The following is a 16,056-nucleotide window of genomic DNA, read 5'->3' as shown; positions in this document are numbered from 1 at the left end:
CCAGCTCTGGGAGGGGAGCAGGGTCTAGACTCTAGCAGCTCAAGGCAGGGCTCTGACTCTCTCCTTCCCCCCCCCCAGCACATTTCCAGCCGGAGACACCGGGATGGGGTAGCCGGGAAGCCCAACCCCCTGCTGAGCCGGCACAAGAAGCAGCGCAGCTCAGCCGAGCTGGGGGTGAGCTGAGAGGCGGGGGGCAGGGAGTGGGGGGGTGAGCTGAGAGGCGGGGGGCAGGGAGTGCGGGGGGTGAGCTGAGAGGCGGGGGGCAGGGAGTGCGGGGGGTGTGCTGAGAGGCGGGGGGCAGGGAGTGGGGGGGTGAGCTGAGAGGCGGGAGGCAGGGCGTGGGGGGGTGAGCTGAGAGGCGGGGGGCAGGGCGTGGGGGGGTGAGCTGAGAGGCGGGGGGCAGGGCGGGGGGGGGTGAGCTGAGAGGCGGGGGGCAGGGAGTGGGGGGGGTGAGCTGAGAGGCGGGGGGCAGGGCGTGGGGGGGGTGATCTGAGAGGCGGGGGGCAGGGCTTGGGGGGGTGAGCTGAGAGGCGGGGGGCAGGGAGTGGGGGGGTGAGCTGAGAGGCGGGGGGCAGGGAGTGCGGGGGGTGAGCTGAGAGGCGGGGGGCAGGGAGTGGGGGGGGTGAGCTGAGAGGCGGGGGGCAGGGAGTGGGGGGGTGAGCTGAGAGGCGGGGGGCAGGGAGTGGGGGGGTGAGCTGAGAGGCGGGGGGCAGGGAGTGGGGGGGGTGAGCTGAGAGGCGGGGGGCAGGGAGTGGGGGGGTGAGCTGAGAGGCGGGGGGCAGGGAGTGGGGGGGTGAGCTGAAAGGCGGGGGGTGGGGGGAAGCAGGGGGGTGAGCTGAGAGGCAGGGGGTGGGGATGCTCCCTTCACCTTGCTGGGCCCAGCCGCATAGAGAATTGGGGCTGGGTGCTGGGGCTTCCTAGGAGTGCAGGGGCCGAGGGGGCAGGAGCAGGACAGCGACGGGGGGTAGTTGGAGAGAGGTTGGAGGGACGGGCGGACGGACGGACGGGTATTCGGGAAGCCACGGGCACGGATGGGTGCCACAGACCAGTGGCTCTCAAACTTTTGTACTGGGACCCCCTCACACAGCAGGCCTGAGTGCGACCCCCCCCCCCCGCGTAAATTAAAAACACTTTTTTATACATTTTACACCATTATAAATGCTGGAGGCAAAGCAGGGTTTGGGGTGGAGGTTGACGGCTCGCGACCCCCCATGTAATAACCTTGTGACCCCTTGAGCATCCCGCCCCGCAGTTTGAGAACCCGCCATAGACGGATGGATGCAGGGGGCAGGCAGCTGGAGGGTGGCTGACAAATATGGCCCCCGGTGCCCTCTGCACACCCTGGCCTTTCCTGGCCGGCCCCCATGGTTGGGCCCCCACCCCCCCAGTGCTGTGTCTGTGGGTGCCCCCCAGCCCGGTGCTGTGTCTGTGGGTGCCCCTCCCCCCACGCCCGGCACTCTCTGTGGGCACCCCACCCCCACACACCCGGCTCTCTCTCTCTCTGGGCGCCCCCTGAGCCCGCCTCTCTCTCTCTTGCAGAGCCCCCTGGCCTTCCCCAAGGACCTGCCCAAGTCGCTGGCGGCCGGACTCCTGCCCAGCCCCTTGGCCATGGCAGCAGCGATGGCAGCCGCGGCCTCCGCCCCCCTGACGCTGCGCCCAACGCCCCCACTCCTGCAGGGGCCCCCCCTGACGCACCCGCTGCTGCGTCCGGCCCCGGGGCCCATCAGAACTGCTCACGGGCCCATCCTCTTCTCGCCGTACTGACGCCCGCTGCTGTGCCCCTCGACGCCCACCTCCGCTGGACCCGCCCGGCACCCACCCGAGCTCCCGGGGGCTGGGCGGGGGCTGGGCGTGGCTTGGGGCCTTTCGTTTGTGGCTTTTTAACTGGAATTCGGATCCTTTTTCCCCAGAAGAAAAGGGACAAGCCCATCCCCCGTCCGCCCCCCGAGCTCCGTCCCCCCAGGCCCAGCCAACTCTGCACAAGTGCTGGGCCCCCCGGGGAAGCGGCCGAGGGGACCCCCACAGCCCCCTTCATTGCTCTTTTCTCCCTGGTACCAAGCGTGGGGGGGATCTGAATCTTGGGAGAAGGACGGGGGAAGGGAGAAGCCCCCCTGTCGGACTCCATGGAGTGTCAGGTTGGGGGGGCGACCCCAGATCGGGGGGAGGGTCCCCCGGTACCTCAGGGAACTGATCGCAAGCAATCTCTTTTGTATCTCTCTCTCCATGGGGCGGCGCCCCCGTCCCTCCCAGAACTGGGGGGCTCCCTCCAGCCCCCCAGCAGGATCCATGCGGGGGCAGGGAGCCCGCCAGCCACACAAGCCATGTCCACTTGCACTGAGAGGCGCGAAGCTGGGAGCCCGGCCCGCCAGGAGAACGGACACCATTGCAATAACGTTGGGGCCTGGGCCGCCCCGTGTACATAGCACCCCCCACCCTCCCCCATGCTTCCTCCCGCTGCCACCACGGCCCCCGGCCAGCAGCCTGCGGCCCACACTGTGCCCCCCTCGCCCGCCCCTCTCCCCTTCGGGCAGGAGCTCTGTGTCTAGAGGTAGCGCCCTCCCCCCCCCGTCCCTCGGGAGCCACTGGCTGGGCCTGGCCTGAGCCCCCTGCCGTGGGGCCAGGAGGCTGAGGGGAAGCCCCAAATGTGGGTGACTTTATCAGCTGTGCTGAGAATGAGGGGGGTGTCCCAGCTGGCGGGAGGGGGGCTGGGGATGGCCGCCCTGTAGGGCAGGACTGGATGAGGGTCCACAGGGCAGCCAGGGCACTTGCTCGGATGCTGCAGGGACGGAGCCCCGGCCAGGCCCTGGGGGTCTGATCCAAGTGGGGCAGGGGAACCCAGCCTGGGCCGCGTGGGTACCCAGCTGTCACCTCCCTGGGGCTGCAGCCCACGTTAGGCCCTGCCCCCCCCACCACGGCCTGTGGGGCTCAGCCCAGGCAGTGGGCACCAGCTGAATCACCCTTTGCCCTGCCATGGGGCCCCTGCTACCCCAACAGGGAGTGGGGGTGGGGTTCCCTGTGCCAGGGAGCAGGTGGTGCCCCAAGTTCCAGCCAGGACCCCTCCCCGCATGTGTAGGGGGTCAGCTGGGCAGACCCTAGCTCAAATACATGGGATGGAGAGGCTGGGGTTAGGGGGTGCAGGGGATAGGGGGTGCCCCTTGGGGGCCAGAGAAAGGTGTGGGGTGCAGGGGGCCACGGGAGGAGATGGGGGTGCATCGAGTGGTCAGTGGCACATCAGGGGAAGGGATGTGTGGGGTGCCCATCGCAGAGGTGGGGAGGGGATGGGAAGGAAGGGCTAGAGTGCCCAGGGGAGGGGTGGGCGGGTGCCCAGGGGAGCTCCAAGTGCTGCTGGAAAACGGCTGCCCCAGACGCAGACTTGCGAAGGGCTGTTGTGATGCTGTTGCCATGGCGGCCGCCCCCCCCAGCACGTCCCCACCCTCCGTGGGGCCACCCGAAGCCGCTCAGTGAGCCAGCAGCCTGGCCCCAGGCCCCTCAGCCTTAGCCAGAGAGGCCAGGTCATTTCCTGGAGATTAACCAGCCCTCTTCCCGTCCCCGCTAGGGCCCCCAGCCGTTAAATCCCAGACACTCGTTAAATGCCCGGGGCTGGCAGTGCCAGGCTGGGGGGGACTAATACCCAAACAGCCCCTCATCCTTACCTCAGCAACCCTGGGACCACTGGCCCCCATGGCTGCCCCTTTGTATGGTGCCTGGTGCTCCATTGACTGGGTGTCCCCCAGCAAAGGGCTCGTGTGACAGGCCAGCACCTCCCCCCCCCCAGGTGTCAGTCACTGCCCCCAAAGCCCTGGCTGCCGGAGGAGAATTGCCCTCCACCCCCAGCAGTGCGGGCCCCATGACACACGACACCTCGGCAGGCCCCTGGCCTGGCCACTTGCCCAAATGCAGCCTCTGATTGGCTGGAGAGGTTCAGCTCCCATGGCTCCCTTGACCCTGTGGGGCAGCAGGGGACACTGATCTCAACTGTGGGGCCAGGGGCGTCCGCTCCTGCCCCAAGCCCGGGGTGGGGGCTCGAGCCAGCTTCCACCACCCAGGGGTTTGGCTGGGGGCTGGTCTAGCTCTTGGGCCACCCCCTCATGGTCAGGGACAAGGGGTCCTGCCCCTCTAGCTCCTTAGCTGTGGGGCAGGCACTTGATGGGGCTGGATGCTGCCTCCCCCCTCCCCCCCCCGCCGCCACCCTTCAGCCCACGGGTTGGAGGGGGGGGGAAATGCCTCAGAGCTCAGCGCCCTGGGACAATTGGGGGCGGGGGGCTGGGGTTAGGCTCCAGGCTAGACACCTGCTCCTGCCCAGGGCTCCTGAGCCCCCCATGCTGCCCATACCCCTGCTGGCTCAGAGCTCAGCATCAGACCCCCCCAGCTCGCGCCTGCAATTCCCAACTCCGCCAGCAAAACTGTGATAAAGCAAAAGCAATAGACAAGGGGGGGGCCTCTGCTGGGGGGGGGGGTCCGGGTCACATGCTCCCTGCATTACCTCAGCCAAGCACTGTCCTACGCGGGGCACTCGGGTGAGATCCTGCACGCCCCCCACTGCCCTCCCAGGCTTTGCCTCCACCCCAGACGTCTCTCCCTGTCCGTCCTGTGCTGGATTCTCGCCGTGACACTGATGTGTTTCCGCTCGAGCCCCCCGCACCCTGACAACAATAAAGTTCAAGGTTTGACTCCACAATACCCAGGTTCACTGTGTGTGTCTGTCGCTGCGCCGCCCTCGGCCCTATAGCACCCACCCCCCACTCAGCTCCCTGGCACTGCACAGGCTGCGCCCACCCAGGGCTAGAACCCAGGAGACCCCCAGCCCCAGTACAGGAGGTGAAAGAGAATCCCTGCTAGCTGGGGGCAGTGCATGGGTTATGACTCAGAGTAGAGCACATCTGATTTCAGCCAGCAGAGGGCAGTGGTGCCCACCACACCTGGGCACATGCCCACCAGCCAGCTCATTGCCCGGCTAATGCCTGGCTGGCTGACATGCTTGTGGAGTAGTGTCTGAGGGGAAGCATCATGCATGAGGCTCTCAAACTTGCAGACGGGGCTCAGTGTAGCCAGGTTCCCAGGTCCCTCCCTTTTCCCCCTCCGGATGGCACCCCAGGGCAGCAAAGGGCTCATGGCACTCAGAGTGGGGCAGGCTACCAGCACTGAAATGCAGCCACCTCTGGGCTGCAGCAAGGCAGCTGTTAGGCGGAACACCGCAGCACTGGCTCAGCGAGGCTGCTCATGGGGATTCCCAGCCCAAGGAGCCAAGGGACGAAGCAGCCTTGATCACAGGGAGTTTCTTTTCCCAGCAAAGGCAACAGGAGCCACAAGACAAATCTGGCCCAGGCCCCACGGCCCCCAGCGAGGAGCCTGCACTGCACCGGGCAGAGGGGCTGAGCAGGGCCAGGACGCTGGGGTCCGGTCTGGGCCTTGAGCCTGGTTCAGCACTTGCTGGCTCCGCGGGGCAATGCCCGATTCCCCCAAGGCAGGGAGCGGAGTCATCAGCCCGTAGCATCCCCACAAGCACAGCAGCGGTAGGTAAAGTGGGAGCGTTAATCTTGGTTAAGGGGGGAAACTGAGGCGTAGAGCAGGACTGAGACTGGCCCAAGGGTAAGTGACAGAGCTGGGGCTAGTCCCCAGGAATCCTGACTCCCAGCCCCTCTCCTCCAACCGCCTACTTGCTTTTACCCCCGAGGCTCCATGTCCCTCCCAGAGCTGGGGCTAGAACCCAGGAGTCCTGACCCCCAGCCTCCCCTGCTCTAACCACTAGCTCCCACTCCCTTCCCACCAGCAGGGTTGTGAGTGGCTGGTGCCCTGGTCTGAATGGTGCTTGCTGGTTGGCTCTGGGCTCTGCCTCGTGTACACGGATCCCTGCCGCCCTGTCCATGACGTGGTCAGTCCCTGCATCCATCGAGCACCAGACATGCGGGCCCGGCCTGTGGGGGAAGGAATGCGACTCCAGCCCTGGCAGGATCATCACCTGGCCCTAGAGGGTGCTGAGGCCACAGTGCGTTGTGCCTAGGGGCAGGGGTGCAGCTGGGCAGGTGCCTAGGGCATTTGGTCACAACCCCCTAGGGAGGCTGCAGGGAGACACCAGCCCCTGGCACCCTCCTAGCTCCACTGGCTGGTTGGGGGGCACACGGTGGGGCCCAGGAGATACAAGCCGGAGGCCCAGCAGGGGAGGAGCTGACAGAGACTGGGGCCCTGAGTCCCGGGGAGAGCCTGGCAGTGTCCTGTTGGGGCTCCTCTGCACCCAGAGGCACGATGGGAATGGGGCACCCAGGGGAAGGGTGGCCCTGGTGCCAGCCCTGGGCTCATGCCATGTCCCACCCTGGGCATGCTCTGCTGCTCTCATCCATTTTTTCCTCAGTTTCCATGGGGGGGAGCGAGACTCACCCTAATGCGGGGGGCATGACCCTGGCACTCATGGGACGGACGACTCAGCAGCCCCGGATGGCAGCGGAGCCCTGGGGGGGGTGGTGGAGGCTGGGACTGACACTGAGACCCTCCCCCCCACACCCAAGGAGTCTAGCTGGCAGGTGAGGGAGACCACAAAGACAGGGCGGGGATTGATCCCGCCAGGCTGTCGCCATAGTAACCAGATGCCCCACACTGGAGTGACCCCAACTCTGGGTCCCACAGCCTATGGCACATGGGAGAGTGACTGCTCAGCCCCACCCCCATCCATAGGCCCCCTCCACCTTCCCCATCCATGGACCCCCTAGCCCCCCCCACCTCCCCCGTCCATGGACCTCCAGCCCCCCCACCTCCCCCATCCACAGGCCCCCAGCCCTCTCCACCTTCCCCATCCCTGGTCCCCCAGCCCCCCACCTCCCCCATCCACAGGCCCCCAGCAACCCCCTCCACCTTCCCCATCCCTGGTCCCTCAGCGCTCCCACCCACCCCCATCCATGGACCCCCAGTCCCCTCCACCTTCCCCATCCCTGGTTCCCCAGTCCCCCACCTCCCACATCCCTGGTCCCCCAGCCCGTCTGTCTCCCCCATCCATGGACCCCCCCAGTCTCCTCCACCTTCCCCATCCCTGGTCCTCTAGCCCCCGCCCCGCCTCCCCCATCCTGGAATGGGTTCCCTAGGGAGGTGGTGGAATCTCCTTCCTTAGAGGTTTTTAAGGCCTGGCTTGACAAAGCCCTGGCTGGGATGATTTAGTTGGAGGTTGGTCCTGCTTTGAGCAGGGGGTTGGACTAGATACCTCCTGAGGTCCCGTCCAACCCTGATAGTCTATGATTCTATGATCCATGGACCCCCCAGTCCCCTCCACCTTCCCCATCCATGAGCCCCCAGCCTCGCCTAGCTCGTGGGTTCAAAGTGTCTCCACACCCGAGGGGTGGGGCAGAGACAGGATTTGCTACAGTGACAAACTCTGAGATTCTTGAGCCAGGTTCTGCAGCTCCTGGTACATGGGGCCCTGATGAAAGTGCCCCCAGACCCAAATCCTTGCTGGGGGGGCGGGCAAACAGCCTCCACCAAGGTCTCTCCTCCCAGGACCCCCCTCCCCACACACACACGTCTGCCCCAGTCAGGTGCTCACTCCTTTGCCCTGATTCCAGGGGCCACGCAAAGACGTGGGCACTGGGTGGCTGCTGCCCTAAAAGCCAGGCCCTGCATTCATGCACCCTCCAGCAGGTGGTGCTGCTGCCCCATACAACAGCGACGTTGACAGCAGTGCCTGGGATGGCGCCAATACCCCAAGCAGCAGGAGCAGTGTCACCCCAGTGATCACACTAGGGAGGGAGGAGCCTGGAAGGGTGGTTAGAGCAGTGGGCAGAGACCGGACTCCTGGGTTCTTCCCCAGTGGTTAGGGCAGGAAGTGGAGTTTACTGGGTTAGAGTATGGCAGGAGTGGGGGGGAGGAGGGGGGGGTCTGGTAGCTCGGACTCCTGGGTTCTGCATTGATAGCCCCAGAGTGGGGACAGGACCCTGGGGAACCGCCATCCCACACAGGCCAAGAACCAGGCTGTGGTGGCACCAGCGCCTGCCGGGAAAAAGGTGCCCCCTCCCTCCGGCTCTCAGGGCTTGTGAGACTCCTCCCCCAACCCCAGGTCAGAACCAGAACTGTCCCCTGTCCCGCTACCACAGTGTTACAGACAATACCCCCAGCCCCGCCCCAGCCCCCTTCCCCCCCAGTACACACAGATGCCCCCTGCCCCTCCCCACCTTCATAGCCAGGCCCCTCGAGGGCTCCCCCCGCCACATGGTCCTTGGGGATGGGCCCAGGGGCTGAGTCCTCTCCCGCCAGTCATGGGAGAACATGGTTGGGTGCCCTCGGTGCCCCACCCAGGTCTGAGTGGGGGCAGCCTCCCAGCCCAGCCCCAGAGGGAGTGAAGGGGCCTGGACACATGTGCCACAGCCTGGACTCAGCAATGGGCCATGAGTGCCACCTAGTGACACTGGGCTGCCCTGGGTCCTGCGGGCACAACAGCCCCATTGCTGCCCTCATGCCCTGCCCTGCCCTGCTGGGATCCACCGGGGGCCCCACCCCCTGCTCAGCCAGGCCGGGCCTCTCGGCAGTGGGTGATTAGTGCCAGGAGGGGCCCCAGGCTCATCGGGAGCTGGGCTGAGGCCCTCACACTCAACTCACACCAAGTGGGCATCAGGTGGGAGCTGCTGTTGTTGGTCCTCCCTGTGGGGAGAGACCTGGCCTGCTCCTGCCCCCGCCCCCAACTCCAGTGTCTGAGCCCACATCCCCCCAGCCCCTGTCCCCTGTGATCAGAGGCCCACAGCTCCAGCCGGCTGTGTGGGTCTCTCAGGGCATATGGAGCTCACAAGCCCTTCCCTGTGTCTCCAAGCCACAGTGGGGCCATGCACCAGCCCCTCTTCCTCCCCCTCCCCCCATAGCTGGATCAGGGCCCGTCAGCCTGCCTGCCCTGGCTCATTTGCTTTGTAAATGGTGTGTACTGGCACCTGGTGGAGACATGGAATATATAGGCCCCATCAATCACTCATTTCAGCTGCATGCCCGGGCAGCCTACCCAACCTGGGACCGGCTGAGCACTTGGCTCCCATGCCAGGGCCAGCATTCACACAGATGAATTCCATCCCACTGTCTAGGGTGGGGAGTAGGGGCTAGTGGTTTGAACAGAGGCACTAGGAACCAGACACCTGGATTCTGTTCTGGGAAGTGAGTGGGTCAGTGTTTTCCCCAGGAATCGAAATTGGGGGTCAGGGCCGATGAGGAGTGAAACCGTGAGGGTGAAGGTGGGCTGTATAGCACCATAGTAAAACCTGAAAAATGTTTCATGACTATTTTATTAGATTCAACTCATTTTAAAATCCTCACACAAATTAAAGTTGGCTACTCAAGCCTTCTATGAAGCACTGCATCTACATCCTTCTAGATTTCTTGTAATAATTTTGCACAACTCTGTTAATGAACTTCTTGAATGCAATGCATTCATCTTTGGTGGCTTCTTGTGTGTCCGGTACTTCCATTCCTTCAATTGATATGCTCATTAGTTCATTCACATGATCAGGCAGAAGGTGACTTATTTCAGAACACAAAATTCTATTCAATGATGAAAAAGAATGCTCAGCTGTAGCTGTTGTGACTGGGAGTAGCAAGAGATGAATTCCTACTTCTTTCATCCCAGGAAACATAGCCCAGAGATCAGGTCGAGCCACTAGTGATGATAAAAAAGAAGTTGAAGTCAAATCTTCATTCATTCGTCGTACGATATTCCACTCTGTGTTCAAATTCTCTATTCTGTCCTGAGCACATGGCAGCCCCATTGCTGGTAGTTCCTCACTCCACTCAACTGTCGGTGTTTTATAGGACTGAGATCTGTAAAAGCTACATAGAGGTTGAGTAGAATCTAGAAGTCGCTGTTGTAGATTTTTAAGAATCAAGTCTGTGTACTTTTTCAGTTCTCTTAACAAACACTTCTTGTCCTCTTCACTTAAGGATTCAATATAAATGACTTCATTAGTCAACTTCTGGACTGAAGTCTTTGCTTCTTCCAGTACTTTTTCAATGGATAGCTCTCTGATCGATCCAAATGTAGCTTCTATTGTTGGATGAAGATCTACTACTGTTGTAGCAGATGCCCAGATGGAATTGTTTAATGACCCAAGTGGTTTCAACGGTAGACTTACAAGAGAGAGAATGGCGATAGTCTTCTCTCAACATAGTCGCAAAAGTAATCCACCAGCCTCACTACTTAGATCCATCCCATCTTGGTAGATACTTTCCAGAGCCAGTAATAATGCCTGGAGTAATTTTAAGACAAGAGCCAAGGATCGCTCATGAGAAAGCCAGAGGGTTTTCCCAGGTTGGACTAATTTGAACTTCAGTCCCAGTGTATCTTCTATATTTTCCAAGATATTCAGTCTTTTTTGGACTCTTTCTGAAAAAAGAATATAATGAAGACATTAAATTTATAGCTTTTTAAATGTCTTTTGAAGAGTCTGCAGCTCGTACTAGCACTAGTTGGAGTAGATGGCCTCTGCAGTGTGTATAGGAGAGATTAGGGTTACACTTTTCTCTGAGCAAAGCTTGTACTCCACAGTGTCTTCCAGAGAATTTTACAGCTCCATCAAATGCACAAGCAGCCATCTGTTTGGGGTCCAATCGACAAGCATTTAATTCTTCTAAGATGTGGGTTGTCACAGCTGCAGCCGATGTATCTTCTATAACTTGAACATCTAGAAATGCATCTACTGGCCTACCACTGACATCAAGGTAACGTACACAATGATTTGATACTTGATGCCCATTTGCATCAGTGCATTCATCAGCCATGTATGCAAATTTGTTGAATGTGGTGAGAGTTCTTCACTTTTTCAACTGTTGAGTCTTTCACCGTAGCACCACATGCTTCTAGCCAGTCAGTTGAGTTTCTTGCAGAAAGATAGTGAGCATTTGCTGGTCTTGTCCGGAACCAGTGTTCAACTTCAGGATGAACAAGTGACAATGCACTTAACACTGGCCTGCAGTTTGTAGTGTGTGGTATCTCTTGCTTAAATAGAAAGTAGGATGCCACCGCCACGTTTCTTCACATGAACTGTGTTGTGTCTCCAGCATTCTTAACAGACTCATTGACACTCAGCACTGTTGTCCTTGGTCAGTGGAGGTTCAGAGGTGCTTTCACATGAGTTCAGCTCCCAGGTATGGGGGCAAGAAGGCACCTTGCTCGTTCCTCCAGCTGCTGACTGTTCGCTCTGGCCACTGTTGTTCGTTGTGCCACCGTTCACTCCATCGCTCTGTTGCCAATGGCCCTGCACCGTCACCTTCTGCCGCCACCTGCCACTGTGACCTCTGCGAGTTGGTCTCTTGAGGTTCCACCCAGCTCTCAGTGATTTCAGCTGAGCTCTCAGTGGGGGAACCTCGCTTCTGGTGCAGGCTGGGCCATCTCTTCCACGGAAACACTGTCCCACACCAGGTCTAAGCACTTAGACCTGATTATCAGTGATTTCAGCTGCAGTGGTCACTTAACAAAACAAAAGACTATCTATGGCAGAGGTGGGCAAACTTTTTGGCCCAAGGGCCACATATGGGTATGGAAGTTGTATGGTGGGCATGAATGCTCACAAAATTTGGGGATTGGGGTGCAGGTGGGGGGTGAGAGCTCTGGGTTGCAGGATGGTGGGAGGGAGCAAGGGATTTGGAGGTCAGGATGGGGGTGGGGCACAGGAGGGGGTCAGAGGTGCAGGCTCTGGGTGGCACTTACCTCAAGCAGCTCCTAGAAGCAGCGGCATGTCCCCTCTCCAGCTCCTATGCAGAGGCGCAGCCAGGTGGCTCTGCACACTGCCCTGTCTGCAGGCACCACCACTGCACCTCCCATTGGCCCCATTTGCTGGCCAATGGGAGCTGTGGAAGCAGTGCTTGTGGCAGCCTGCGGATCCCCCTGGCTGTCCCTACGCGTAGGCGCCAGAGGGGGGATGTGCCGCTGCTTCCGGGAGCTGTGTGAAGCAAGCCCTCAACCCCACTCCCCGGCAGGAGCTCGAGAACCAGATTAAAACATCTGAAGGGCCGGATGTGGCCCCTGGGCCATAGTTTGCCCACCCCGATCTATGGAGCCTAATCAGCTCTGTCTTTAAACAGTGGAGGGGGCAGGTCAAATAGTATTTGTGACTCAGGCAGACCATCAAGCAAAACACCTGCCCCCACCCTCTCTCTTGATGCCCTAAATCAGCACAGGCTACGTACAGCTCCACTGCCCTTTACTCATACAATAAACATAACAACATTTCATTACCCCTCCTGCATCCAAGTGATTTGTAACCCAACCCCAGCCAAAATCTATCACTTGGGCCACACAGCTCTGTGTGCTGGATCCCTAGGTAGATTAGGTGTGAATGTAAATACAATCTGGTCCTGAAGCCTTTCCCCCCACAGCCCCCAGCTCATCGCTAGCTGTCAGGGAGAGCTCAGTTAGACTTTGCATACAAATCATCATTTGAAATTATTAGGTTGGCCAACATCACCGAAGTGAATGCACTGACATCGTCATAAAAAACAGCAGCTGTATAAGGAAGCTAGTCTATGTTCATACTTTTCAAATCTATTCTACTTTTTTCAGATACATGTATTTTATCATACACTGTATATGCTTTTAAAGTGTGTAGTAATGTTTCAATTTCAATTCAAATTTCCAAACAGTCACTACATTGGCAACACTGCATGTAACTAGTTCACAAAACTGGGGAGGGGGGAAATTCGGGGGGGGGGATAGGGAAATCCCTGGAACCCACAAACCCGGCATCAGTATCCCCCCAGCCCCTATCCCCTGTGGTCAGAGCCCCGCAGCTCCAGCCGGCTGTGTGGGTCTCTCAGGGCACATGGAGCCCAAAGGTCCTTCTCTGTGTCTTCAAGCTACAGTGGGGCCATGCACCAGCCCCTCTCCTCCCCCTTCCCCCATGGCTGGGTCAGGGCCTGTCAGCCAGCCTGCCCCTGCTCATTTGCTTTGTAAATGACGTGTACTATAGACCCCATCAATCACTCAGTTCAGTTGCATGCCTGGGCAGCCTGCCCACCCTGGGACCAGCTGAGTGCTGGGCTCCCATGCCAGGGCCAGCATTCACACAGATGAATTACATCCCACTGGCTTGGGGGGGGAGTAGGCAGGGCCGGCGCTTCCATTAGGCGACCCTAGGCAGTCGCCTAGGGTGCCAGGATTCGGGGGGTGGCATTTTGTGTGCTCCCCACGGGGCGCACAGGAGCTTCCGGTTCCGTTCCGGTCGTGTTGCCGAAGAAGGACCTTCTGCCGACGTGCCGGGGAAAACAGTGGCAGGCAATTGAGCAGCTCAATGACTGCCGCTGTCGCCTGCGGCATTTCGGCGGAGGGTCCTTCTTCGGCGGCGCGATGGGAGTGGAACCGGAAGCTCCCGCGCGCCCTGTGGGGAACGCACAAAATGCAGCCCCGCAAATTCTGCCTAGGGCGCCAGAAACCCTGGCACCGCTCCTGGGAGTAGGGGCTAGTGGTTTGAACAGGGGAGCTAGGAACCAGGACACCTGGGTTCTGTTCTGGGAAGTGAGTGGGTCTAATGGTTAGAGAAGTGGGGGCCTTGGAAGCCAGAATTCCTGGGTTCTGGTCTCAGCCGTATGGCCGTCCCCATTCTGTGCTTCAGTTTCCCAATTGGTACAACGGAGCTAATGATGCTTATTACCCACCTCCCAGGCCTGGTTCTATTCTAGCCTCCCTGGCTCTGATGTCAGTCTGGAATACCTCCATGGAGCCCTGGCCCCTCTGAGGCAGACTCAGGTCCTGCCTCTGGAACCCCCCCACCCCCTCCACCAGGAGAGCTATTAACCCTTTGTGGGTTTGATTTGTGTCAATGCAAAGGAACAAAAAGCCACAAGCAGCTCACGGGGCTCACAAGCAGTTCGGGGCTATTTAGAAAAACTGGATGAGCACAAGTCCATGGGGCCGGATGCGCTGCATCCGAGGGTGCTAAAGGAGTTGGCGGATGTGATTGCAGAGCCATTGGCCATTATCTTTGAAAACTCATGGTGATCGGGGGAGGTCCCGGATGACTGGAAAACAGCTAATGTAGTGCCCATCTTTAAAAAAGGGAAGAAGGAGGATCCGGGGAACTACAGGCCAGTCAGCCTCCAGTCCCTGGAAAAATCATGGAGCAGGTCCTCAAGGAATCAATTCCAAAGCACTTAGAGGAGAGGAAAGTGATCAGGAACAGTCAGCATGGATTCACCAAGGGCAAGTCATGCCTGACTAACCTAATTGCCTTCTATAAGGAGATAACTGGCTCTGTGGATGAGGGGAAAGCAGTGGATGTGTTATTAACTTTAGCAAAGCTTTTGATACGGTCTCCCACAGTATTCTTGCCAGCCAGTTAAAGAAGTATGGGCTGGATGATTGGACTATAAGGTGGATAGAAAGCTGGCTAGATCGTCGGGCTCAAAAGGTAGTGATCAACGGCTCCATGTCTAGTTGGCAGCCAGTATCAAGCGGAGTGCCCCAAGGGTCGGTCCTGGGGCCGGTTTTGTTCAATATCTTCATTAATGATCTGGAGGATGGCATGGACTGCACCCTCAGCAAGTTTGCAGATGACACTAAACTTGGAGGAGTGGGGTAGGGATAGGATACAGAGGGACCTAGATAAATTAGAGGACTGGGCCAAAAGAAACCTGATGAGGTTCAACATGGACAAGTGCAGAGTCCTGCATTTAGGATAGAAGAATCCCATTCACTGTTACAGACTAGGGACCGAACAGTTAGGCAGCAGTTCCGCAGAAAAGGGGTTACAGTGGATGAGAAGCTGGATATCAGTCAACAGTGTGCCCTTGTTGCCAAGAAGTCTAACGGCATTTTGGGCTGTATAAGTAGGGGCCGTGCTAGCAGATCGAGGGATGTGATCATTCCTCTCTATTCGACATTGGTGAGGCCTCATCTGGAGTATTGTGTCCAGTTTTGGGCCCCACACTACAAGAAGGATGTGGATAAATTGGAGAGAGTCCAGCGGAGGGCAACAAAAATGATTAGGGGGCTGGAGCACATGACTTATGAGGAGAGGCTGAGGGAACTGGGATTGTTTAGCCTGCAGAAGAGAAGAATGAGGGGGGATTTGATAGCTGCTTTCAACTACCTGAAAGGGGGTTCCAAAGAGGATGGATCTAGCCTGTTCTCAGTGGTAGCAGATGACAGAACAAGGAGTAATGGTCTCAAGTTACAGTGGGAGAGGTTTAGGTTGGATATTAGGACAAACGTTTTCACTAGGAGGGAGGTGAAGCACTGGAATGGGTTACCTAGAGAGGTGGTGGAATTTCCTTCCTTAGAGGTTTTTAAGGTCAGGCTTGACAAAGCCCTGGCTGGGATAATCTAGTTGGGAATTGGTCCTGCTTTGAGCAGGGGGCGGACTAGATACCTCCTGAGGTCCCTTCCAACCCTGAGATTCTATGATTCTATGACCCTGGGGAGCTGCAGGAGTCTGGTGCGCTCCTGGCCCACCTTCCCCAGCACAGGCCCCTGCTGAAGTGCCGTGGGAGGCAGAGCCAGAGCCAGGGACGTATCTGTGGATATTTATTTGTTTTTCCTAAAGTTAATTCAATATTTCAGGAAAAATTGTCAGTGCGGCCCCAGCAAGAGTTGGGGGTCGCACTCTGCGGCTACCCCTGCACTAGTCGATGCTGCCAGGCCTGGATGTTTTTCCCACGCGGCTCTCCTTTCCTGCCTGCATTGAACACTAGCAATGACTCAGACCCTGCTCGGGCAGGGGCTCTGAGGCAGGCCCTGTGATGAAGGCCCGTGGCACGCCCCACCCTTCGGTGACTTTATCACAGAGATCTTTTCTCCCACTGTGCACTGGGCGTTTGAGTTAAATCACAGCCGACCCCACACAGCCCCCGAACGGAGCAGAAGGGCTGAGGCTGAGTGAAACCCGCCCACCCTGGCTCCTGCTGCCCCAGGGCCAGAACCCCGTCCGTTCGCCAGCCGCCTGTGAAGGAGTAGGAAGCACAGACTGTCTGTGCGGGGGAGGGGAGAGCCAGAGGTTTAGGTGAAGATGCAGGAATTCAACTGTGAGCTGAGCTTGGCCTGGGGGAGGGGAGATGACACCTCTGGCCAGGGGAGACAAAGGAAAGGAGCTGAGGAAAGAGGAGGGGCCG

The 16,056-nt window shown here is 59.2% G+C and overlaps 1 protein-coding gene across 8 annotated transcripts in view; it reads left to right on the top strand.

Annotated features, from left to right (window-relative positions):
* The window catches only part of ZNF385A (zinc finger protein 385A), a 78,934-nt gene extending 74,786 nt beyond the window's left edge, over positions 1-4,148 (top strand). For all 8 annotated transcript variants that reach the window (XM_044995679.1, XM_044995678.1, XM_044995680.1 and 5 more), the window contains 2 exons: positions 79-174; positions 1,540-4,148. In XM_044995679.1, coding sequence (XP_044851614.1) covers positions 79-174; positions 1,540-1,764 — 321 coding nt within the window. In that variant the 3' untranslated portion in view covers positions 1,765-4,148. The remainder of the gene's footprint in view (positions 1-78; positions 175-1,539) is intronic.
* The last annotated feature ends 11,908 nt before the right edge of the window (positions 4,149-16,056 follow it).

This window comes from Mauremys mutica, chromosome 20 (genome assembly GCF_020497125.1).
Source record: "Mauremys mutica isolate MM-2020 ecotype Southern chromosome 20, ASM2049712v1, whole genome shotgun sequence".
Classification (NCBI taxonomy): domain Eukaryota; kingdom Metazoa; phylum Chordata; order Testudines; family Geoemydidae; genus Mauremys; species Mauremys mutica.
This window is presented reverse-complemented; position numbering and strand designations above follow the sequence as displayed.